The sequence below is a fragment of the Cygnus olor genome, chromosome 13, assembly GCF_009769625.2.
Source record: "Cygnus olor isolate bCygOlo1 chromosome 13, bCygOlo1.pri.v2, whole genome shotgun sequence".
Lineage (NCBI taxonomy): Eukaryota > Metazoa > Chordata > Aves > Anseriformes > Anatidae > Cygnus > Cygnus olor.
In genome coordinates, this window is record NC_049181.1 from 9,382,262 (window position 1) to 9,408,569 (window position 26,308).

Genomic DNA, 26,308 nt, shown 5'->3' on the forward strand with positions numbered 1-26,308 from the left:
AAAGCTGTAATTTATAGCTGAACTGCCAGCATCTTCTCTCAGGATATGGAGTCCGACTTCTCAGATAGTGCATCGGCTCCATCCCACCAGTGTTACTTTTGCCTGTAACTGCTTGGGGCAGGTTTTTTTCCTCTGTTGCATTTATGAGAGCAGCAGCCATCAGATCAGGACCTCAGTCAAGACATATTTTATGGGAAATAGCAACAGAGAGAAGTTATTCTTTGGTGAGGAGGAGCCTCACACAGTTTGAAAGGCCCCAGAGGAAGCAAAATACAAAATTTCCCATTGAATAAAAAGTTAAAATGTTTTAATTTCATGCCTTTTTTTTTCCTTTCTTTCTTGTTCCCACAAATGAAGTGGTTCAGCTGTCATCTGCCTGTGGAGACTTGCCCACCCATTCCTGGGATGATGAGTCCTAGTTCAGGAAATGCGGAGCTCCAGCAGTCCTCACGTCGCAGGTTACGGGAGCTGAGAGATCTGCAACCTCTGAGACCAGCTGGGATTTTCAAGGCTTTTCCCAGAGAGCCCCCAGCCCTGACCTAGGACGAGGGTGCCTGTGGTGTTTGCCTGTGATGCTGTCCCCACCCCAGGATCACTGCATTGCCAGCAGCCTCGCCGCAAGCTGGCTGGCAGCCAAGCAGGAGTCCGCCAGAAGTTAGCTGGAACCAGTGGATTTCTACAAAACACTTCAGTTTGCATAAATCAGGGTTCTCTGATCAAAATACATCTTGTGACAGGAAAATCCCTCAAATGCTGGTGTGGGACTGTTTACTATATCCCACGTGCACAATGTGCTTACTTTGCTATCTGGGAGGGGGATATTGAGCCAGACTTCTGCCGTGAGCAGTGAGCAGTTGTCGTCTTCCCTTCCCTATTTCTTCATGTGTATCCTATACACTAAACTGTTCCAGGCTGGCTGTTCAGATGCAGCTGCTTGAAACTTGTTCTCTAGAAACAGGAATATATGCAGGATTTTTTATTCAATTTTGCTGTTCTAGTTTTTTTTTTTTTTTTTTTTTTTACAGCTAGTGAATATTTTCATCTTGCGCATTACCTGGCTCAAAGGAAAGTCCAGAACTGTTACGGTAAGCTGTAACTATGTGATCAGCATTAAATCCCAGCAGCTCATTCTCTGCTGCATTTAGACAAATGGGAGTGGGAGAATTTGTCTGCTTTATGTTGTAATTATACTCTGTTGTGTATTTTTGAAACTCAGCATACCTTTGCAGGTGTAATACAGAATATTGATTTGTGCTTACTAGCATTTCTATATGAATTTGAAAGAGCTTTCCAGTACTTTTCTTTTTTAATGGTAATGATGTTTGTGTTCTTGAAATAACTTTGGCTGCTCAGAGAGTTGAAGGTGATGATTGAATTGCAGGTTTACAGACAGACATAATTACACTTTTTTCTTTTTTTGGTATTTACTCTACTGTTGCTACAACTGATACCTGTTCCATACACTACAAGCCACATTCTAGCTGTTTTGAAATCCTTTCTGTGGTCACTCCTAACATAAATGTAAATGTATAAATCCCATATTTTTCCTTTTATGGAAATATTTAAATAGTTTTTAATATAACAAACAGTATCTAGGCTTGTCTTAAATCAGCATGGACTCATTAATAAAAATGTCAGCAGATATTGTTGCAGTCTAAGCATTCCTGGCCAAGCAGTTTCTCTGTTTTACTGCTTGCTCTTTTAGTGGGGGGAAGGGAGGTGAAATTCAAATTATTTGCATCTGCAGAGGAAAAATCAATTCCGCATTTTTTGATTTGATTTTATTTTTTAACTTAAAGAACTTCTTTTTGGTTTGTTCGTCATTGGACCAAACATTGTACCATTGATAAAAGCATCCAGCAATGCACCTTTCAACACCTGTAAGATCTTTATGTAAGAGTCACTGAGGCTGGGGCTGGGGCTGTTTGCATTGGTCATCCTGAGCCACTGTATGGGACATGCAAGGCACAGGAGAACGGGCCGGCATTGCTGTCCACTCCAAAGGCACCCTGTGCTGTAGGAAAACCATCTCCCCCAAGGGTAAATACTGTTTCATATCCAGGATTGCAGCTCAGAGATCAAAGGCTGGTCTGTGATAATGATCTAGAGACTTTGCCCTTTCTCCAGTGTTTGCCAGCTGGCCTGACTGACTGTCTCTGGCACAGAGACTTCATGTAATGTCAGCTCATCCTGCTGACTCCAGTTGCCAGATCCCACCCATGGGGAGGCAAAAATGAAGTGAGTGGAAATTGCCAGATCCCCTGGCACCAAAGTTAGGGCTGTAAGCTGTACAGAATATCCGTCTTTTACACTTACTGCTCCCACTGCACAGTGATCACACCAGAAGGACCTCTGCCAACATCTCTGCTAAACTTTCCAGTACAAGACGTTGGATAGAGTTTGAAGAAGGAAAGGGAAACTTATTTTGCTTGTCCCGAGGGCTCAGAGGCTTGTGAAGGAAAATTCAAATTTAAAAAAATGATGAAAAAGCCTTGAGGTTACTGTTATTTTAAGGTGGTCTGAAAGCTGAGATTGAGCACTGGCTCCTGTGGCTCTCAGTGCTGGATCCCTCCATGCTCTGTACCCTGGGCAGGCTGCTGGGAAGTGCTCTGCCCACTGCAGGGCTGTGCTTGTGGGGCTGATTTGCAGTGGGCTGCACACTGCCAGGCTTGCTTTCCCAGTTGCTGTGAGAGCACTCAGCATGAAAACTTCTGCTTTCATAGCAACTCTTTCATTTGTTTGTTTAATTCTGGAGCAACTTGAAAATGATCTTGGAACTACTTACTGCTGTTCTGTGAAACCTGGTGGTTTAAACTAGAAAGATTAAAGCACGCAGGCAGAGTACACATCTACTTTTGGGGGTAAACACTGCTGGGGAAAAAAAATTGGCAGGAGGCCGGGTAGGCGGCCAGAAGGGAGCAGGAGTATGGTGTGACCGACCAGCTGCCTTCATGGGAAAAAGGCTGAACATGGCCCTTGCAGGGCTCAGTCATCCTTAGCAGGGGAGCCTGAGTACGGGGCAGGGTGGGATGTTCCCTCCCCCTAGTATTTAGCACTAAGTAGCTATTGAAAGCCTGGCTGCTGATTGTCACATAGGGCTAGTGAGCAAGTGGAGAGAGGATTTTAAGGAAAGGCACCAGCTTCACACTGGGAAACAGGTTGGCCAATCCTACTGCACAGGTAGAAAGTTGTAAATGTCTGTCAGGAAGCTGCCTACTCTTTAACACTAGGCTGGGGTCCATTCTGCATGGTTTTTTTTTCATCCAACATAAATTACAGGTCAGTCGTGAATAACTAGATAAAATCCAATTGCTTAGGATAAACAAGAAGTCAAGTGAGAAAAGCTCGTATTCCCACCTGGTCTGCAAATGTCCTCCAGTGCATCTGCAGAGAACTGGCCTGGAGGAGACAGGAGCCCAACTTAGTTTTTACTCTTCATTTCGGTTTCTGAAGATTTAACATCTGAGGGTCTTAGCACTGGGCTAGACTCTCACATTTTTCCACAGCAGCTAGCAAAGGGAACCTCCTCCTGATAGTTACAATAACTGCTGCTTGAGCTAGATTCACCTCCATCAGTATTGTGTGAAGCTCTAAGAGCTGTGCCGTTCAGGTAAACTCACTAGATCACCTAGGTTCGAAGCCACATGGTGGGAAGGCTTCGGTCTTCCCTAAGGCAGCCTCAGGGCCAGCTGGGGGCCTGCAGATGCGCCAGTGGAGAGGAGGTGGACTTGGTGGGAGGAAATGAACAGCATTTGTTCTGCAGCTCTTACTGGGCATCTCCTTGTTCAGACTCGTACCCAGTATTTGTGGTGCTGGGGTCAGACAGGTCTGTCACAAGCACCCCATTGCCCAGCTGGGTCAGCAAGCATACGTGGGTTGGCTGTTTGTCTCTTCAGCTCCTGCTGAGAGATATTTCAGAGCCTTCCTGTTCCAGAGATAATCTGTAGTTTCTTTTGCATTTAGTTTCTTTCTTCATTTCTGCCTGGATATATTTGTGACCAGCTTATTAGCACTTGTTGCTATGCTGGTTTTCTGTCTTTATTTCAGTGCTTCTCATCAATCCCTGGTGTATTTACAGGCAAAGTCTGGGCTCTGGCATGCCAGGCTCTGCTCCCGGTCCCCGTCCAGCATGCCTGTCCCCGGCATTCCCTCATCCTCTCTGCACTCCCCTCTTTGCTTTGCACTGAAAGCAAAAATTTCAGTGGTCAGCCGTGCCAGCTCCACAGCGGCTGCCTAGTTGGCTTGCATAATGCAGGCAGATTCAAACAGCTGCTGTCCCTTCCTTGAGATGTCCAAGCCAGGGTTAGTCCCCAACAATAGTCATCAGCAGACACAGAGGGAAAACTGAGGACTCCACTCACCACGAGAATAAATATTGACACTGGGCACTGCTGAAGAGTCTGGATTCCCTTTATTACTTCCTGGAGTCCCATGGAAGCCACAAGTGTTTAATTTATTAATGCAAAGAAAGGATTTTTCTTGCAACAATCAGTCTGTCGCCACTGCATCATGCTCCTCTTTCTTGCACGTCTCCTGGCATTGATGTACCCTTTTCTGTGCAATTCATATTACTATGCTGGAGGCAACAGGTCTGTTTTGAATTGCTGATTCTCTTATTCTGGCGCCCTGGAAAGAGCTTGTTTAATGCAAGTTGTATAAAAGAGACTTGCCTCCCTGAAGCATGAGGCAATTAAGAGGCTTTTATAAGTCATTGATTTTTCTTCCCACTGGCAATAGAAAAACCATCACTTTGGATCAAATGAAACATGCTGTTCAATATCCAAATGTTCTGTTCATAGCTGGAGCCTTTTATTTTTTATTTCATAGAATAGGAAGCTACTTCTTAACATGAAACTGAATTGTAAAGTTGAAAGCTTTTATTCTGAACTATCAAATCCCAGTATTTTTACATAGGAGGGCAGTGGATTGTTTGACAAAACCAATTTGGCAAAAGAGAGATGAACATAGCAAACATATTTTAACCAGAAAGGATTTGGCCCATCTTTTTTGACTTGGCTCCAGCAATGATACCTTTACCATACTCTTTGCAGTTTGCAAGGAGAAGCTTTAGCAAAGATGCTTCTCTCCGTTTATTTCCTCAAACCAAAGTGAATTTTTACATATACACTTTTACATTTCTGGATGCACCTGCTCAGTGAATCTGACAGAGGCCAAGGACTGAGCTCAGGGGCTTCTCTGCTCTTCAACATTTCCTATTTACCCTGGAGATGCCTTTACAGGTTTGCCTTCCCAAGTTCTTGCCTCTTTTGTTAATCTTGCCCCTGTAGAGCAACTGCAGTGCCCTGGGACTTGGCCAGGCTCCTGGAGGAACAGTGACTCCTCTTCTGCAGGGAAAGCTCCCAGGAGAACTTCATGAGCACAAAGTGACTCCAGCAGTTACTCACTGACCTAACAAACCTCCCAGAATCTCATTCAAGAAGGAAATGGATGTGCTGGCAGCACTTCCAGATACAGCCATCACAGTCTTCATGGCAAAGGCAGCCACATCAGGGAGGTGAACAGAAAAAAATCCCTGCCAATTCACCCATCGCAGGACACACAGGTGTCTTGCCACAAACACCAGAAAGCTCTGAGGAGAGGTGGGTGCAGGTCATAGCCGTGGGGAGCTGATCCCAACCACAGCGCTCAGGCCCTTTGCCAGAACGCCCTCCCAGCTGTGTGCAGGGCCAGCAGGTGAGCCAGGGAGTCCTTACTGTCACTCAGGAGACTCTTCTTCCATGAGCTTTTCACAATTTAACCCCATTTGCAGAATGCTCAATAAAATGCAAATCACCTGCTTGTCCTTGCCCTGAGCTCAGGGCATGAGGCTCTGTTCAGGCACATGAAAGGCTCTGCCCCGTGTTTCCCTCAGCTTGCTAGGGCATTGCTCTACTTGGGGAGCATGGCACTGAAAAGACCAGTGTAAGCCAAGGTCTGAGCACACAGTGTTACAGAGGTGTGCAGAGCCACCTCCCACTTGCTGTGTGGGCTGTGCTTTGGCTCCACATAGCTGGAAAAGGGCAGGGATCCTCCCCAGCTTGTCCTCAGATGACCTCCTCCAGCATCAGTCTGGGGATTGCATTAGCACTATCTGGGGGAGGAACATGGTGTGAGCATTAGGTACCAGTGCCACAACACATGGAGAGGAAAAGAAAGATGCCTTCAATTTGCAAGGGGAGCTGGTTTGAGCAGGTGGGGCTGTGAACGTGCAGATGATTTTCAGCACTACTGTGAGCTTGTTGTTCCTCCCTGTGTGCTCCGGCGCTGCCAAGCATAGGCCAAGTTGTCGGCCAAGCCTGTGCAGTGGAGCCCTGTTATTGCAAAGCCCAACTGTGCTTTTTTCCAACCTAATTTTCTCAGGAACTGACCCAGTTCTAGCACTTGGGAACTGGCATTCACCCTACTGGCAAATGTTTCTCATCTGTTTCAAATGATCTGGCCAATGTGACCTTTTCTTCTAAAATAGCTTACACAATGAAAATACATCAATGTTAAAACCTCATCTTGCATAACTCTGAGAGCAAGGCCATACATTTACCAGCAGCAAGGAACTTTTCCCCCTTATTTTGTAGAAAGCAAGGAGGAAACAACCAGAGATGTGCAATTTCAATGAAGGGAGAACAGACCCATAACCTCCTTTCCCCCTTGAAAAAAAAAATAACCATGGGACGCTCTAGGCAGCAGGGTCTGTACTACCCATTTCTGCTGCTTGTTGCTTCAGAGAGCAAGCAGTCATTCATATGGTGATCAACCATGAGCAAAATTCCCACGGTCTTCTGGGCTGTTTTCCAGCCAAGTGCCACGCCAGGTCAGGACAGCAGTGGGTCACTCACTTCCTGGTCGCCACTTCAGAGTTCCCCTTTTGCCAGATCCCAACAGAACCCAGTGGCCCTCTTCCTTGCTCTTGCATCTCTGCCTTCAAAGCTGCGCACACACAGCAGTTGGTGTCTCTTCTGGGAGGTAGTTGCTATAACAAGATATATGGGATCACTTTTTTCCTTAGCATTGCTGGTTGATGTGCCTTGCCCAACTGTGTATGTCTACGCGTGTGTGTGTGTTCCCAGTGGAATTGGGAGGATAACTGGCAGGTAGAAAAGGGCTTGATCCTACCTTTGCTGCTTTGGACATTCTCATTGTCTCCACCTGGGGAGCAATAACACATTCTTTTGGGCATCAGTTCAAACACCGATACAACATGTCCTGTACAGGTACTTTGAGGGCTGTTTTCTTCCTGACGAGAAGTGCTCCTTCTGTTCCTGATACTGTTGCTCATGTTCCTTAGTATGTCATCACCATTTCTCAATATTTCTAAATTTGGCAATGGGAAGATGCGTGCAGCCTCAGCCACAGCCCATTACTTGTCAGGGCACGCGCACTGCAGCTCCGCTTTCCAAAACATCATTTACTGTCCTACCTGCAGGGGAGTTGCTGCAATCAATTTCCCTCACCTCACATAAGGCAATAGGGAGATGAACTGTTTTTATTTTGTTTTCTTTTTTTTCTTTTTTTTTTTTTTTCCATAAAGGACAGCAATTTGTGTTTGGTAGTAGAGCTTTAAGTGGGGGCAAGCCAGGTGTGGTTGAAGTATCCAGTCCTTGCAAAGGATGCTGTGGGCTGAACCTGAGGCAGGGCTCAAGCAAGGTGCAGCAGGGGCTGGGAGGTGGGACGGCTCCCTGGATGATTCTGGGAAGGAGGGATAAAGTAAACAGGGACATGAAATGCTCTATGAAGTTTATGGTGACCAGCTGTGCCGATATACCTAAGATGCAGAAAAGGATGGAGGGGATGGATAATTTTATATATTTCCCGTAGATCCCTGAAAGGCAGGAACAGCTGTTTGTGCTGTGGCTGAGCAGAGCCAGAGAGCTGCAGGGGAGGCCGTGGGATAGCCCAGTCCAGGGCTGTCCCTGTGGGACCAGAGCTGGGGTGCATAGGCCAAGGTGCTGCATGGGGATGGTGCTCTCAGGTGTTGGGGACAGCTGTGCCTCAACTGCAGGGGTTCAGGCAGCCTCTGGCAGGCAGCCTGTGCCGATTAAGCTGTTTGTTTTTCATTTTAATGAATTATTAAAATATTTGAAACATACCTTTGACCTACCGAGCACAGTTACGGCAACAATTCACACCAACAGATCATAAATCCTGGCATTGTCCTCCCTAGTGGCTAAACTGCTAGCTTAATAAAGCCTCTGAGTGTGTGGCAAGTGCCGTAACATTGCAGTGTGATATCTGATCCCTGAAGAGAACAGACAGATGTCTTTAAAAACCTCTGACATTGTAAGAAATGCAAAGTTTTTAGCAGAGCAGCCACGAGGCTGTGGAGGAGCTCAGCCCTCCAGAGACAGAGGGGCTCCACTGTGCTTAGCAGAGGTCCAGGTAAGAGCTCTTCACTGGTTTTAAATCTTTCTGTGTAAAGCTTTGTTTTTTTTTTATTTGCCTTGTGAACCTATGCAAATGTGTTAAAATTAACCATAGTTGGAAATGGAGAAAATCTTCTTCCATTAAGATTCATGCTCAGTCCTTGGGTGCTGTTATTCATCAGGTGTGAGTTATATCTCTGCTTTCACAGCTCTGTAAGCCCACTCTTTTAATCACAGAACCTTTGTACTGAATTATGAGATCTTTCCGAAGCAAAGACCTATACACACATCTCATCTGATGGGTTTTATTGACACAAGATTTATGACCTATTTAACATGTTACAAACTAATTCTACTCATTTATTCTGACTGGAATTTTCCCTTCTCATTCTACAGTAAAACCAAAAAATTACTGGTATTTTTTACACTAACTTGGGGTACTTGGGAGGATCTGAAGTTTGTTTGCATTGAAAATTAGCTTCTGAAATTGTGTGTTTTTCATCACTGCCATGTGTTGCCAGTTAGGATTTCTGGTTAATTCATACTCCCTCCCTCATCCCCCCCCAGAGCAACCTGATCCCCTTCTCCTCATTCAGTGAGATGGGGTCTTTGTTGGTTCAGCTCTCAGATTTCCCTATTTTGTATTGTCACTCAGCAGCTGGGTGGTTGAGGAGTAAGCATGCCAGAGTACCACCCAGGAGCCAACCTTTATATCCAAGGATGTGGGGCAACAAAACACGAGGTCTGTAATCTGAAATAAACTCAGGGATGCACTGTGTGTTCCCACAGGTGCCACCGTAATTTTACACAAGCAGAACTTCAGCACTATACATACATGCATCTCTACCTGTAGCTAATCTATATGTAAAAGTTAAAGAAATATGTTATATATATATGATATATATTATATATGTTATATTATATATGTTATCTATATAATGTATAAGTGTATATATATAAGTATATATAAGTATATATAAGTTATATATAAATATATATAAGTATATATAACTTATATTATATATGTTATATATATATATTTAATTATGCATATATATATATTAAAAACCTGTAATGCATGTGCTTTCTGCCATAGGGAGGCTGGCTGAGCTGGTGTGTTCATGGGCAGTGATTCCTGCCCCCTCCAGCACGAAGTCTGAAGGAAGGAGGACCCCCCCCCCCCCCGCCCCCAACTGCTACACAATCCCTCTCACGTCCCATCTTCCCTCCAGCAGACCTGCTTGGAAGATAAATCTGTTCACTTCAAAAATTGTTATAACAAAGAAGACTTCTCACAGACATTGCTAACATTGCTTTTTGTTGTTGTTGTTGAAGGATGAATTAGAAAGGAAACCCTCTCTCCCCTGATTTTTTTTTCTTTTTAGTGACCAAATCCTGAAACAGGAAAGCTCTGCTGGTGACAGTTCAGTAAATTGCGTCTGTTTATTGGATAAAGAAAGTCTCAAGCATTCTGATTTGGGGTTTTCTAATAAAAATGTCACTGTTTGGAGGCACTCCCTCCAGAAGGAGGGATGGCTGACTGGCTGCCTCACTTTTTCCGTAGAAGATGTGCTGCAGACAGCTTGATGATTGCAGACTGACTTTCATTTGGAGAATGTGCTTAGCTAGCCAGAAACTATTTTGAATGAAGCTAAAGTCATCCATGTGTTGCTGTCCCCAAAATTAAAAAAATAAATAAAAAAAAAATACAAACCACAACTCCTTTGGGAAATGATTAATCTGTCTTGGTAAACGAGTGAAAAGGCAATTGTTGCTTGTGCGCACCCTGCAGAGGGAATTCCACAGCCCCACCGCCGTGTTAAAACCTTTCAACTCTGCTTCATTTTTCCAGCCTTCCTATCTGTGCGTCGAAGGACAGCTTTTCCAACACCGCATACCTGCCGCCCTGAACATTTGAAGTCCTTCTGATGGCTCTCCGGAGGATTTACCTTTTCTCCCTGGCACTGGTGTGGGGCTGCATGGCCTCCTCCTCCTCCCAGCAGACGGCAGGTAACTGCAGCACCCGGGCCGGGCTCCTGCTCACACGTGCGTTGCATTAGCGCGGGCTCTTTGCAGAGGTAGACCTTCAGCCATGGCTTGTTTTGTTACAGCAAGGGGCAGATTTATAAACATGCAGTCAATTGTGTAAATATATTGTCTGTTTAGTGGAAACTTCAAAGGGAGCAGAAACTGCCTTTCTTGGGCAGTGAATATATTGTTTTATATAGGGCTGGCTTTTATAAACACCACCTAGGTACACACATGCTCCTGAGTGTGATTGCAGCTGTACAGACTATGCATGGTGTAAGAAACACAAGAGTAATTCATAATCTGAGAAGAATAATTTCTTCTTGTAAGAAATACTGCTCTGAAAGCTGTTGGCCATGGCAGTGGCACTTGAAACTCTCTTGTACTGCTCTGCTACATTATAGTCACTGGCTGGGTGCAGTGGAAGCTGGGACTTCACATCCAGATGCTCTCCCTCTTTAGAGGGCCATTTAGCAGGACTGGCCCTGCCCACCACAGCTGGTGTGCACTGGAGAGGTGAAAACATGGCTGGGAGGGCATCGAGAGGCTCCCCATTCTGCCAGCCAGCATGCACAGGAAGCTGCCAGCAAACACGATGCTGCCACTCCAGGCGAGCAAGCATTGCCCTTAAAACGTGCTTCTCAAAACATGAAAGTCACCTGCACCCCTACTCCGGTGCTGACCGGACCAAGAAATGCAGATATAAAAGAGCAGTGGGTACCTTGTAGGCTGCCGTTTGCCCACTTGTAAAGCGGGTGGAAAAAATTACAAAACCCTCCTGCCCCTTGCACCATTCACACAGTGCATGGCGGCAGCAGGAGGCAGCTGTCTCGCACACCTTCGGCAGGAATGCGCCGGCAGTTGGTCATCAAAGCGGTGGTGCTGGAGCAAGAGTGCACAGCGCTGGGAGCGGGATGGCTTGGGGGCTGCAGCTGTTATCCAGCACACTGGGATATGAGTCACTGCAGTGCAAGTCGCACAGAGGAGGTAGTTCTTTCAAGAAACACTCGGGAGCAGCTTTCCTTCAAGGCTGGATGGCAAAACAGAGTGCTTTTAGTCCTGTGTTCTGTGTGAATGATGTGAGTGAGATTTGTAAGTCCTGTAAGAACGTAAAACTGAGGAACTTCAAGAGGCAGCGTTGACATCTATAAAACAATTGAATTCCAGAATGCAAGTGACATCCTGAAACAAAGATTTTCCATTCCCACTGAACTTTAATTTTGGTTGAAATTTATTTTGCAATAATTACTGTTTACAGTTGCTATTGTTTTGAAAAAAAATGTTGCTTATGGAAAAAAATCAGGATGGAAACAAATTTCAGAGTGTTATTTTTTCCAGAGAAACATAAATTCCACTTTGGCCTAACCTACTGCTCTCTTGCAAGTTTCATATGAGACTCACAAACAAGGGCTAGTAGCTTTTTGCTTGTTTGTATACAGGCAAGGCTCAACCTTCATCCTTGCAGGAGGAAGCTCCCAGTCCTGCTTCCAGCCCTGCCTGCAGAGCTTCGCCAGCTGTCTGCTCACACATGGTGTGCTGGGGCTGTGGGAGTCTTCCCTCGCAGCAGCTCTGGCAGCTCTCAGCGTGGGCTGGCCGGTGTGTGATGAACATCCCTGTTCCTCTCTGTTTCTCTCATTCCTGTGACCATAAATGGCCTTTCTGGACATGCATTCATTCATTTTTTAGCAGCTGTGCCTCTTTAAGCTCTGTTCTCAGTTTATTGCCGGTGCCGCTTCTCCCTTTCCTGGAGCTTTTGCAGGTTTGCAAAGAACCAGAAGATGCAGAAAAAACCCTCACTTTGCCCTCCCAGCTCTGATGCTCGCCCAGAGCCCAGCTTGGGCACTCTTTGCACAGGCAGAGCTGTCTATGCCCCTACTCCCCCCTCCTCTGCCCACGCTGGTAAATCTGTGCCTGCCGTAGTGTAGTGATACCTCCCCCTGGCCTTCTGAGGGGACATGGGAACGTGCAGGACTACCCTGGATAGAAGGGGCTGCACGTGCAGGACCATGCCCCATTGCCTCTGGAGCTGGATCAAGCCCACAGCCACCTTCTGAACCCAGGCTTCATTCATGGGACTCATAGCTGGTAGGAGGCAAAGTGTTTTACTTCTTACACAGAAAAATACATAAAAGCTCATTTATTTCCCCTCCGAATTGTTATAATCTATTGTTCCTTGCCCCAGCACCTCCCTAAGTACATTGCCGTGATATCCTACTTTGACATCTAACATAACAAGCAGTCTCCCAGGGAGCTTTACATGCTGGGAAATGTGGAACCTGAAGACTGCTGCCTGTGAAGTGTTTCATTTGGGAGGGCTTCCTCAGGAGAAATACATCTTTCAGTAATGTTCTTTGTAAACTTTCTAAAGAGCACATTAAAGTCTGATTTGTATCAATGTCTTCCACTTACAGGTATTCTCAGGGTTTTCCTCCATAATGGATTTATTAAAAAAAAAAAAAAGTGTAAATCCTAAAACACAAAAAGGGGGCAAAAAAGGGGGCAGAGAAGCCAGTGCCCTGGAGGCCACACTCAGAGACATGGCAGAAATGCAAGCCTGCCACTGCCAGGAGATGGACTACAAGTCACCAAGATAAGCGTGCATCATGCAATGAATATGTAGAAACCCAAATGGATAATATCACTGCTAGACAGCATACATGGAGAAAAATGACCTGTTACAAAAATTGACTTTGTTTGAACTAATAAAATAGAATGATCTGAACAGCTTTGTCATGTGAACAGCATTCTCAATACAGAGCTGAGCTTTTAGGAAGCATGACTTACTCCAAAATTCATCCAAAATATACTCTGATTTATTAACACATGGTAGCAACTTAAAATATTTTAATAAAAGCTATATTGACTGTAAAAGCACTTTGTTTTGGTTTGTTTGTCTATACCTGACAGATGTCCAAAATAAGCATGATTCTAACTCTTTGCTTTTGTGCTTCTGTGTGGTTTTATCTTGTTTCTTTCATTAATCTTCAATAAGCTTGAAAAGAGTATTTAAAGCAAGATGGGTGATTTGCCTCTGTCATACCTAAGTAATATACATTTCTCTGACAGCATGATGTGATCTGTCATCATATGTTGGTGTACGTGCTGAATGCAATGTCAGCAAGGATACTTGTCCTCACAGCTGTTGGTAAATACCACAAGTTATAAGTGAGCAACTAGAGGACTTGGAAGTTCAACCCAGGACAGCAATTCTGTTTATAACAGTTTGAAAGGGAGTGTCAAAGATATTGTGGCATTTTTGTCCCTCTTCAATGGTTCTTGACTGTTTTCTCTGAGTATCAGCAAGAACTGCTTGTTTTTGCGTAGGCAGGAGGTGAGGTTGTGCGTGTTTGTTGAGTGGAGGCTATTAAAAATCCACCCAGCTTCCCTCCGCACCCAGCAGCTGCATTTTTCATTTCACCAAATTTAATGACTTTCTTTTTTTTCTTTTCTTTACATCAACAACCTGTTTTACCCTCTGCTTTGTTTTCAATTTAGTTGCTCCCCCACAAGACCTTCAGATCACTGATCCTGGGCTTTTAGGTTCTCTCGATATAGAGTGGAAACCTCCACCCAATGTACAAACCTTCAATGAGTGCACAGTAAAATACAAGTTTGAATACCGTAACACTGGTGACAGAGAATGGAAGGTAAGAGAACATAGTTTACTCCTCTTATATTGCTACTGTTCTGCCTTTATTTCTTGTACAGGTTTGTGTTTGCATTTAAGGGAGCAGCAGGACGGTGGTAAAACAGCAGTTCCAACCTCTCATGGAAAAGGCAGACTCCATTCCATAGGGCCAGTGCTTTGAAACTTTTGCCAGACAGGAATGTGTTTTGAAATTTCACAACAGCAGTAGTGAGAGTTAGAAAAGGGGCTATTTGTATCAGAGGGTGTGGCCCTTAGTGACAAAAGTAATAAAGTGATATCCAGTAGCATTCCTCGTTGTAAAAGGCACTATACTTTTTAGAAAGCCTTTGCAGGTATTTGAACTGGCACTCAGGCAACGTCAACATATCCTTAGGGTTGCAACATAGTAAATAATTACCAGATTACGTTTCATTAATTATCCTAATGCTTTAACATTGCTTTCATTCAGAAGAGTGTTTTTAATAGACATTTACTTCTGTTTTTTGGATATGTTTGACTGCAGCTCAACTCTATGATAAAACTGTCAGTCTTATCTCATTGATATGTAGCAGGGCAACAGCAGACAGACACAGTACAGGAAAGATTGTTGAAATACTTGTGGGAGTCTTTAGAAGAGGGAAATGGAGCAGGGCAAGGGGAAACCCAGTGGCAGGCTGCTTGGTTGGTGCACGGTACTGAGGAGTACCAAAAAATTCCCTTCAGTTTCCTGAAAGGGAAGATTTTGCACAACCGTAATGCAGGAGTGCTAGAAAGCTCATCAGGTCAAGAGACTAGAGAGAGAGAAGAAGCAGGCATACCAGGTTAGCTGTACTGTGGACCCTGGCCTCTTTCTGTGAATGGTTTCTGCAGGTCCTGTGTGAGCTGTTTGTCTGCTTCATCCACCCAAGGCATCAAAGCCAAGGCTGCCAGGCTGTTTTCAGCCACCAAACAAAGGCTTTGAGCCCAGCCATCCCTTGGAGCTTGAATGAAGGGAAGAGCACGGAGCCTCCCTCCCTGTTTCAGCTGGAGATTGCAGTTGCCAGGGCATGGAAAGTTGCTCTTTGTGCGCAAGTCATGCTTTGAGCCATGCAGCAGCAGGCAGCTGTGCAGATTCTTCCATGATGATTTTTAACTGACATTTAAAAAGTGCAATAAAAATAATAATAATAATAAAAAAAGCAGTTAAAAAGACCGTGTAAGAATTCCCTGAATCACAAGTAATAAAAGTGTTTACAAAGCAGATCCAAAAGAGAGAAATATGTCACCTCTGACACCCTGCCAAAATCTGGGTGCCAGATAAAGTCACACAGAAATTTTGGTTAAAAAAAAACAAAACAAAACAAAATTAAAATAAAATAAAATTAAATTAAATTAAAAATAAAATAAAATAAAATAAATAAAATAAAATAAATAAAAATCTACAGGAACATCAGAGAAAGCAAGAGTCAGCAATGTCTGGTAGAAACACGTGGCTCAACAGGGCTTTTAAGCTCTGTGACTGCTGATAAAAGCCCAACTGTGGGCTCTACCACCGCACCAAGTTCCTGTTGCAGCAAGCATATTCACTTTACAGTCTGTTACTGTTTGGGTCAATATGACTCCTTCTCCCTCTTCTCTCACTGCAGCTCTTGCCAACTTACTTTTTCTTGTTTAAGGGAAGGGTGAGTAATCCTGAGGCAAAAAGAAAAACCTTTAGAGAGAATGCTCATAAAGCCGTCTCACAAAGGCTAACCCTGGGAGTGCAGCGTCACCTGGCTCCTGCACCACGACAGGATGCTGGACCAGCCCTGCTGGCTGTGGTTGCACTTTCCTATGTGAACCATCACTTACAGGAACAAATTCCTCATGATACAGCTTGCTTCTGTTTCCGATTACCTCACTTCCCGAAAAAATGCTTTTCATCTGGGTTTACGTCAGTGTCCTTGTCAGACCTTCCTGGGTGCTCCTGGCTGGTGGGAATGCCTTGATGTCTGATCGTCTTTGTCATTGGGGTGGAGGGACTCAAAGACAGTGAGGATGGGCAGCACAAGCAACAGCAGAGTGGGTTGTACAAAAGTGTCTGAAAAGCACTTGCTAGGAGAAGCAGGGTTAAAACAAAACGAAACATTAAAACATGTGCGAGCCTACTATCAGCTAGAGAGTTAGCAATGGTAGGTAATTCTGCAGCTCAGTGACAAAAGAGGTGCTTATAAAGTCTGTCTTTCAACCAGGTTATTTTTACTAGGAAACTAAAATTCAGAGTTGGATTTGACCTCAGCAGGACTGCTGAAGTGAAGGTACAGACCCTGCTTGAAGGACGGTGTACCAATGACGTGGAGGTTCAGAGTGAATGGATTTATGCTACCTTTCAGGTCCCATTGCAAGGTTAGGAGCAGCCTTCTGTACCTGGTGCAGCTTCACACTTTGCATGAGCCTGTTGCATGAAGCACTGTTGGCCTGAGGGTTGCTGGATGGCTAAGCCATTGCAGGGCTGGTTGAGGTATAAGACATCTCACTGCTGTCCGTGGCTGTGGTTGTGCTTACTGGATACTTGGGGCTCATTTCCCAAGGTACCGCAATGAGTCCCCTGCCATCAGGTGTTAACAGGCTATGGAAGAGGTAGAACCAGAACCAGAACCAGCATCTCCTGCCTCTTTCTCTTTGCTGCAAGACTCTGTCCTTACCCTGTCTCTGCTGGGTTTCCCTGCAAGAGCTCCACTGCTGAATGACAGGGTCAGTTACACATATTTCTGCTCTAACCACAGCAAACTGAGTTTTATGTGAAACAGAGCACTTGGCAGCAAAACTATCTAATGATTGTGACTGGCCTTCTTTGTCTTTTGACTGCAGCACACAATTGTTCAAAGTTGTAAAATTGTATTTCTGACTGGTGCTTTGCTAAACAGTGGTTATTTTCTTCTCATTTGACAGGAAAGCTGGAATCAGAGGTTCAGAATTTTCATTGCATCTATCATGACTGGGAATACCTCAAGTGCACTTGGCAACCAGGTCTCCTCGCTCCTCGCGGTGTACATTATGGTCTATATTATTGGTATGTATCAGCAAAATAGAAAAACAGCCAGGCAGCAATCAAGTGAACCTCACTTTGAATCACTCAGTGCACTAAGATGGAAAATATGCTTTTATGTTTGGCAAAGCTGTTACATTATCCACCCAGAATAACACTCCAAGCAACATGTGCCTTCAGTCAGGGAAATCCCCAAACCCTGCTTCTTCCCAGCCCCTCTCCAGGAACTGTGTCCAGCATGGCAAGGCAGAGAGCAGGCTTTGGAGCATTTTTTGCTCAAGGCAAGGTGGGGCACATACATCTTCCTCAGCCCCATACTGGGAGCCGTCACTGCGTGCAGGGCAGCAGCCTGGCTCCACAGCTCTGGGCAGCCTTCCTTAAAATGGGGCTCTTGCTTATCACCTGCATGAAGTGCTTTCTGCATGTTGGCCATCATGAGGCCTTGTGCTTTTCCTTCACTCAATATACCTGTGCCATTCTGGCCATGCATTTCTCTTGGCCATAATGCATATATCTCTATAGCATAGGATTAGGCAGGCGGTTACAAGGCTCAGTGAACCCTATGCGAAGAGCAGGCACTCTTGGCACTAACACTTTTACTTCTCGAATATATTTTCATACAAGCAAATCTCATCCAAGCAAAAGAGCTGTCTAGAAGTAGTAATAATCCATGCTTCTCAGTTATTTCTTTTATACTACTGCCTAATGACTCTTCTGCGAGAAAAACTAAGCTGGACTTAAGTGTTTTTAGATGAACTAAATGCTTCACTTGTGCTTCATTTCGTGTGACACTATGGTAAAGATGACTAGTTAGGAAATCATTTGGTTTCATGCCTTTGGGCTACTTGTAAAGAAAAGCATAGCTGCTTTATAAAAATAGTTTCTGTGTGGCTCTTGGAAATGTTCTTCGAACCAGGAACATTGATTTAAAACAATTTTACAAACTACAAAGGTCTGCTTGAAAAACCAATGTGGAGCTGTATGATTTGTTGCTAAAGACAAACAAACTCCAAACCCACAAAAAAAAAAAACAAAAAACCCACCATTATTTAACTACCTCTAACAAAAACAAGCATTTGGATCTGGGTCCCATTGTATAACAAGAATGGGTGGGGGGAACACAGCCCTGGTAGCCTTTGATCCCTGTGAGTTCATTTCTATAGCACTACCACATGAGGTTTTTCCCACATAATGATGTGCTTTGCAGGGAGACTTTTATTAGGCGTACAATACAGAGGCCAGATTCAGCCCTACCAAAATGGAAATAACCCAGCAGCAGCATTAAAAAGGTGATAGGAAGCCCCAAGCGGTATTTCCAGGATGGGGCCAGCTTTGGGAAGTAATCCCCAGAGACAGGAGGCAGTTTGGGAGGACAGGGTTACTGTTTCACAATCGCTAATAACCAGCAAACCCTTTCTTTGATTCCCACCTCCTGAGTATCCATTACACAATTGTGTGCATGCACAGGACCCACTCGCAATCAACCCTAACAGCTTGTTACCGCGAGCACACTCACATTCATGGCACGTCATCTGCCACAAACTGCTGCATTTTGGCTTGGGAGGAGACCTTTCTGTAACTCCAGAGCCAGTGGCTGCTTGAAGATGGGTGTCTTCATGAGTTGGGGCCAGACCCTGCCCCGCTCCTCTCATGTAGCGGCCCCTGATGAGGTCTCTTGTGCTCCAGCAGAGGGCTTGCAGAGAGGTTGCCACAGCCTATAAAAACAAACCTGGGAAAAATGTATGCATATTAATTTATTTTCTCCTCCCCCCAACAGTTTTCCCACAGCAGGAGTCCAGGTGAGAGGATGCACAGCACTGTACTTTGAGTCACTTGTGGCAGGTAGAGGGTGTGTAGGGCACAGGAGATAATCATAGTTTAGGTTCATTTGCTCCTATCCAATTGTTCTTAAAAAAAAAAAAAAAAAAGTATTAACTGCCATTGTTTTGATTTTTTTTTTCTTTCCATTTTCCTAATACACTGCTAGGTATGAGGGCCTGGACCATGCAGTGCAGTGTGATGACTACATCCAGGACCATGGTATAAACACTGGCTGCATGCTGCAGAACCTGAGCCAGGCAGAATATAAGGATCTGAGTATTTGTGTCAATGGGTCAGCAGCAGCCACCCTGCTGAGGCCGTTGTATGCCACCCTGCGCCTTCACAACCTAGGTAAGGCCGGGAGAAAAGCAGCAGGGCTCTGGAGACCTGCATGGCCACCGAAGGCTCACACCTTGCATGAGGGGGCTCAAACTAAAGCGTGCTCTTGCAAATGGATGGGTTTCCCCCAGAAAAGGAGCTGTGGCATGTGGCCTGCAGGACCTGTCTCCACAAGTGTCTGCAGGAAGTGGCACTGCTCAGTGCCCACCCTGCAGTTTCAGCGGGTGCTGTGGAGTGCTCTGCTCAGCATCTGGATGACTCAGGACATAAATGGTTTGCTGGGCAGACAGCAGAGCAGCTTTGGGTTTTTTTTTGGTCCAAGCAGCAGAACTTCAAATGTGGCTTTATTTCCTCTGACTGGAATTGAAGCTGCTGCTCTGCTCCTGCAAGCTCGGGAGAGGTCTTTGGGCATTGCTGTTGAAAGCAAGCTAAGGGCAGGGGAGAAGTGTAAAGTTCAATAGGGTGTGCAAGAGACACGTGAATAACAAGCAAAGGTGGATTTGAAACCTGTCACAGATGGAAAGAAAACAAAGTGCAGCATGAAGCATAACCTGTTAGACAGACTCGCTTTTTGCTAGGGCACTTCTTATGTTGATGTTATTTGCCCACATGTAAATATCAGGATAAACAGCTAGTCCTCCAGTTAATCCACTGGGCTAATAAGCAGGATTTCTGGATTCAGTTAGGGCTTCCATGTGCTTCTTGTGTGGCTTTGGCCATATGACATATTCCAAGCCTTTCCTGGGATGCAAAGAGTGTCAGGACAACAGTACTGAGGTGCCTCACTACAGGGGCCCAAATTGCCTGTTTGCTCTCTGAGGAAAGTGTGCCAAGAACATTGCTTAGAAGCTGGCATTTTGAAACACCTGCATCACATCTCAGACCGAGGCACTAGCCCTCCCCATGTCTCAAGTTAAAATAAACAACCCAGCCTCTAGGTCAAGTCCTTGCACCTGTAGCATCACAGCTGATAGCAATAGGTGCTCAAAAATCCCATCAGTGGGGAAAAGGGACAGAGGCTGGTGGTTGATTAACTGAAGCCATTCCCACCAGGATGTGTTTGATGGCACCTCTTGACCTTCTCTTTTCTTTTCCCCCCCCAGCAAAGCCCTCACCCCCCAAGCAGCTGGTGGTTTCCATGTCTGCGTCCGAGGAGCTCCGCGTGGTGTGGAGCCCACCGGGTGGCGAAACGCCGCCCCAGTGCCTGGAGTACGAGGTCCAGCTGGCAGAAGAGCAGGGGAAGGCCAAGGCTGCCTGGGCGGTAGGGACCACACACCCCTGCCAGCACCCTGCCCCAGGGAGGGGAGGTGGGGGCACTGCCAGCGGTGGGGATGCGTGCCAGGAAAGCAGAGCTTGCACCAAACCGGGGACGGCACATTGGCTGCCCTGCTCGTGGACTGTGCAGAGCCGCCGGCCGGTGCTGCTGGCGGTGGAAGCTGACCGGCTGCTGCTCTGCGCGTGTTGGTGCTTAGCACCCTGACCCTCCAGCCGCAGAGATTGCTTTAGCAGTAACAGACCCCAGAGTGAGTTTCTGAGCAATAGTTTTCTCAGGCCTCCTGCCTGTTACCTCAGGAAGTCTTAACAGAAATGTAAAGAGTGTTTTGGTTTGTCTTCCTGAACCTGGCAGCACAACTTGGTCCAATGAAACTATAAATCTAATCTCTCCAAAGAAGTGTCCTGGGACACAATGGATCTTTCATACATAGTGCTTTTTCCTTCTGTGTTATTCAGTTGCAGTTTTGATAGCAAAAAATGGCAATAATTATTTAATCATAAGAGATGTCTGAAGGACATTTTCTTTCTTTAATTGTCATATCCTACGTATGAGTGTTCGTAGTTAATTTCATGCAAGATTCCATAAATTAACAGATATGAACGGTGACATACACAATTGGCCCCCCTGAACATATCTGTTTTCAGTAGATTTATCTGCATAATCATCTTTCTGGCACTAGCTGGTCCGCTATTATGAAACCGTTCAAAACTGTTAAAAAATAATCCAGGGATTTGCAAAGCCTGGGGAGCATGTTCAGAAACATCAGGTCGTGCCAGACAGCTACTGGTGGCTGCACATAACTCCTTGCCATTTGTTCTCTATTTTCTTTCTCAGTCTGTGTCAACCCAAATGGAGACTGCTTTTACTATTTCCAGAGCAAATCAAAGCCGCATTTCATGTGTCCGTGTCAGGGGGAGAACAAACAATTTCTGCGCCGACCAGGGCTTCTGGAGTGAATGGACACAGGAGTGTTTCTCTGGTAGGGAACCAAACGTTTTGTTTATTTATTTATTTATTTATTTATTTTGTCCGTAACAAATAAATCAATATACGCAGGGTAACAATTTACCTGGACACGCTGAGTTTGAATCTGAGCCCAAGCTTTCAAGAGGTAATATGACCTGTTCTGGGATGTAGCAATTTCTTATTTGTTATCATTTATCTTTGCAGTGTCCAGAAAAGAGGACAAGCAGCTATTTATCCTCATTCCAGTCATTCTGAGTTTGTCAAGTAGCCTCATAATATTTATGTTGATTGGTCAGTGCAAGAAAAGGTAAGCATTATATCAGCCTGTCTGTGCAATGTGCTTTTACATGGTGTGTCAGACTGTGGCTGTAAATTTAACAAGGTATTAAATACTAAGAGACAAAAACATCAACAGATTAGCGAAGACTGGACACTAAACAACAGTTTATTTTCAGGAAGCAACCTTGTAAGTGGGACATTTCTGACACAAAATGCCTCACAACAACCCATAAAATCAGCAGGGACCCAAAACCTGGTCATACAAAACTAGTCTGTCTCTATGAAATGCAGCAGTTACTCACAGCATAAGTAATGCCACTATCTTGCTCCAAACCACTCAGGCAGCAGAGATTTGTTCTGGTTGTGTTTAAGAAGTGCTGTTTCTCTGGGCTGAGGCCTCATTCTCTTTGCGCTGTTTGCATTCATCTGAATGTCACTGGCTGCACCCAGGGAAAGCAGATGCAGTGGATGGTCCCAAATTATTAGTACTGATGACATTTTCTTCCTGCCTGAAGGATCATTTAGAGAGAATTGATCTCCTGGTACCGATAATATTATCTTTTCCTTATGAAAATATGGGGTAAGCAAGTAGAAAGCTTTTCTAATATGCTCTTTAAGTTGTTACCGGTGAGGGAGAACTGGCTAGAGAAAAATCTTCCCGTTGTTCTGAGAGATGGACTAACCCAAATTTTATACTTGAATGCATGGAGTCTGAGACACCTTTCAAATATTATGGTTTGTGAACTTTGAACAAAGTGTAGATGCTAGCAAGAAATCAGTGGAAAGCAAATGCTTCCTGCATTGACACTGATGCGGTGATGTGTGAAAAGGATGCCATCGTGCGTCCCCCGTTGTCTTGGTGCTGGCAATAACTGTCTGTGTCCATTGCAGAACCCCGGCAGGAAAAGCAATGTACATGTCAGTGGGATGCTAACTCTGCTCACGACTGCTGTACCGCTTGTGTTTGAAGGATTGCTCTCAGAACATCGTCCCAAGGATGGCTGAGAAGCCCAGAGCTTTCTAAAGCCCAAGTGAGTCTTCCCTGCCTGCTGTCATTTGTGAGGCTGGCTGTTGCAATGCATGTCCTCAACGGACCTAGGAAAACACTGGAGGAGTTGTAAGCTGACTGGAGCAAACTGTTTCTGATAACAGGACAAAGGACAAAAAGGAGGCATGAAAACTGCAGTGAATAAAGATAACACATTCCTCTGAGTTTTTTTTTTTTTTTAAGGACTCTAGAAATCTGTCAGCAGGACGTACACTGAAGGGCAACACCTCACACAATGCTAGGTACAAATGCCAGCATGCAGCCACTGCACATTACTCTTCTCACCTCTTCTTAGTCCCCATTCCTCAGTGTGTTGATAGCATTTAAGTGCTGAGCCTGAGCTAACTGTATTTATTTTATTAACTGATATGCCTTAGCTGTTGCAAAGCTGAAGTGGGGAGGCCTTGAGAGAAATTTTTGCTGTAAAAACTCACAACCACAGCCACTGCAAGAGACAGATGGTTACAAAAGTGCAGGGTTACTCTTGCAAAGGTGGTAAGGAAATTTCTCTAGGAAGCAGGCGCAGGTACTAGAATTCAGTGAAGCACCCAGAATGTCTCTCGACACCATGCACTCAGCTGATGAAATTACTGATTGACTTTTAAGGAAGTCTCCTGTGATAATGACTACAAAAAAAAAAAAAAAAAAAAAAAGACAGTTCTCAAAGCCTGGCTTTGTTTTTTAATTTTATTTTTGTCAGAAAAATGAACCAACTAACCAACTCAACCCCCATGTTTACTGTGCTTTCATTTCATCTAAACAACCCAGAAAACACATCTTCTTGCAGGAACATTTACTCAAGATGGGAATTTCTTGTGAAGAGAGGCAGCTCAAAGGGAAAATCAAGTTTGCATCAATCAGCTATGTAAAGAGCCACGTTAATCCAACCAGTCACAAATAACACAGCAAGCACTGTTTTACACATCCAAGTGCAAAATTATTCAATCACTATCTGCTGCTTCCACTGCTAAGTAGGCAACAACCCAGTGTTATCTGGGGACACATCAAAGAAGGAAAGCACCAGGAAAAAACTGGTCTATGCACAGATTGGAGCAGAAATGAAGCTTCCCAATTGCTGATATTTTGATGACACACAAATCTACTCTTTACTGCCTCCTGGGGCTTCTGGCCAGCCAGCTCGGGATGGCTTTAAATTTAGAAAATACTGGTGAGCAAGCAACCGACATTGGAAATACTGTGATTTACTTTGATGAATGCAGCACATTAGTGGTTGGAGAAGGGAGCTGGACTTGGCAAGGCACCGACTGCTCTGACAGAGAAGGTGAAAGGAACCACAAGAGGAGGAAGTCAGCAGGAATAAGGCTGGCTTGGACCAGGACCAGACACCTCCAAAACATGCTCACCAGAGCAATTCAAGGGAATGTATGTTTTATACAACATGCTGAAGCATGCAGGAGGCTCAGGATGGCATCTCCTCTGTGTGATGGCAGGGAGCAGCTCTGTGCTTATTGCCCTCCTGCCAGGTGCAGTCCCCTTCCTTCTCCCTCTGGTCTCAGGCAGGATTTTGCTGGGACAAGGGACACAGCCCTGCACCACAGCTGTCCCTGGCCTGCACAGATCAAATATTTTCCTCTATTTGCTCCGAAGTCCAGACTGCATGCACCTCCCTGCAGATTGATGGAGCATCATGGCAGGGCAGTCCCTGCGAGGACCAAGGTTGGACCTCAAACTCTGCAACACCAGGATGAGAGGAAACGCTCAGCCACGCTAGTTCTGAGGTCTGCATGGTAATTTCAGGAACTACGGGACTTTGACACATCCAGAGCTAGGCGGTATTTACGCTATGGGTTTCAGAACTGACGTCATGGCAATAGTTAAAATCAGGAAGCACTGGAGAAAACTGTTGGAAAGCATCCCATTGAGATTCCCTGTTACTGGAAATAACTCCGTGTAGGTCTCTGATAATCTGCCAGCCCTTTCAACTGTTTAAACTTTTACTAAAAACACATGACTGCATTGTGAAACTCGTCCATGTGAAGTAGAGGTAGGGAAGCTAGAGCCTGGCGCAGTGGGTAATTCAGATGCAATTTCACCTGCTTTACCATGCAGGAAATTGGAGTGGGCAGTATTTGGAGATGGCCATCAAATGTGGGAGCTCCATCTTGTGTTCCCTTGGGGAGCACCATGAACACACGGAGGCACAGGGACAGCTTGCTGCTGCTTCCCATCCTGTGCACTCTTTTGCTTGTTGATGTAGATTCCTTGTTTTCTCCGGAGGCTGCTGGTCATTGAACAGGTCAGGTTGCAGGCAGGCAGGTTTCTGCTGGAGGCAGAGATTTGAGATAGTGTACCTGGAGCCCAGTGCATGAGCAGAAGAAGTGAAATATCGAGCAGGAAAAAATGAAATCTGGGCAGAAAGCCCAGTGCTAGTTCCAGAGAGGTCACTGTGCACAGGGGCACAGTGTGCTGCTCATGTCAGAGTTTATCAAACAGGATAACAGAGTAAAACACTGCTCCTCTTGGCTTGCCAATAAAACCAGTCCTCACAGGCTGCTTGCCAGCTCCCACAGCTCTATCAGTGATGTAAAACACCACAGTGTGCACTTCAATTCAGCTTTTTTTTTTTTTTTTAAGAACTTTTTTTTTTAACTGTTAGACCTCATGCAGCAGCATCACAGAGCAAAAAGCCTGCTCCGAACCTGCAGATCGGCAGGAAAGGCAGCTGAATAAAACTAGAGGGGAGCAAGCTGAGACTCTGCTGTAGTTCTCTTCCAGGAGGGCTGTATAAACCGGGTTAAAGTTTTGAGCCTAATTTTGTCCAAAAAGAAGAACAGGAGAAGAATTGAAGAGAACAAGTGCAGGCAAGAGGTGGTGAAGGAACAGATGTTGTACCTCCCCAGCTGGAACTCACCCCCCAGAATATCAGAGCTAGTTCAGTCAATACAAAACACAAAAGTTAGACAGAAGCCTGCTTAGAAACCTGCCTAGTAACAGAGTGATAAATTAAGTACATCTGCTTATGGTACCTGCATCTTGCAGCTTGGCAGGAGTGTTTCAGAAAGAGAAGCTGAGCTTCATCCTGGTGCGGGGCTCCCCGCTCACCAGCTCACCCCTGTAGTGGCAGCAAGCTACCCCCACCTGCTTCCTCACAGTATTACCTCTCCAGCATGAGCAAAATGTAATCCCTACAGGTGGCCAGCTGCTAGTCCTTCCTGGTGTCCTAAACCTTGCTAGAATTTCACTAGTATGCTTCCTCCCAGCCTAAGTTTATAGTATTACATTAATTCTTTTGCACAGTATTTGCATTACAGTGGTTTAATCCATTTGCTGTAGTCCATAATTAATATTAAGTAAAGCACTTTCAAAAATCACTCTTTTGGCATGCTCCACTCTTATTGTTCCCAGCTCATGTCTGGGTCCCCCCGTGCTTTGCCTCTGCTTGGCCCCACACAGCTGGCGAGGCATGTCTTTGCCAAACATACAAAGACAACTCCTTTGCGTGCCCTTGAGCTTAGAGTCTTTTTTCTGTCTTTGACTGATAAAGTCTTAGAGCCATTTGTTAAGGAATAAAAAGCAACCTTTCCTACATTTTTTTTCT

The 26,308-nt window shown here is 45.1% G+C and overlaps 1 protein-coding gene across 5 annotated transcripts; it reads left to right on the plus strand.

Annotated features, from left to right (window-relative positions):
• Positions 1-582: 582 nt before the first annotated feature.
• IL13RA2 (interleukin 13 receptor subunit alpha 2) lies at positions 583-26,080 on the plus strand. Of its 5 annotated transcripts, XM_040571975.1 has the most exons (11): positions 583-846; positions 1,026-1,085; positions 10,210-10,367; positions 13,881-14,032; positions 16,224-16,377; positions 16,924-17,044; positions 19,008-19,192; positions 20,284-20,441; positions 21,291-21,435; positions 21,627-21,729; positions 22,672-26,080. In XM_040571975.1, the coding sequence occupies exons 3-11, from the start codon at positions 10,286-10,288 to the stop codon at positions 22,820-22,822; spliced, it is 1,251 nt and encodes a 416-aa protein (XP_040427909.1). In that variant the 5' UTR covers positions 583-846; positions 1,026-1,085; positions 10,210-10,285; the 3' UTR covers positions 22,823-26,080. The 5 variants fall into 5 exon arrangements, with proteins under 5 accessions (XP_040427909.1, XP_040427907.1, XP_040427912.1 ...); XM_040571973.1 differs by having other exon boundaries at positions 583-1,085; XM_040571978.1 differs by having other exon boundaries at positions 584-1,085; positions 22,593-26,080.
• The last annotated feature ends 228 nt before the right edge of the window (positions 26,081-26,308 follow it).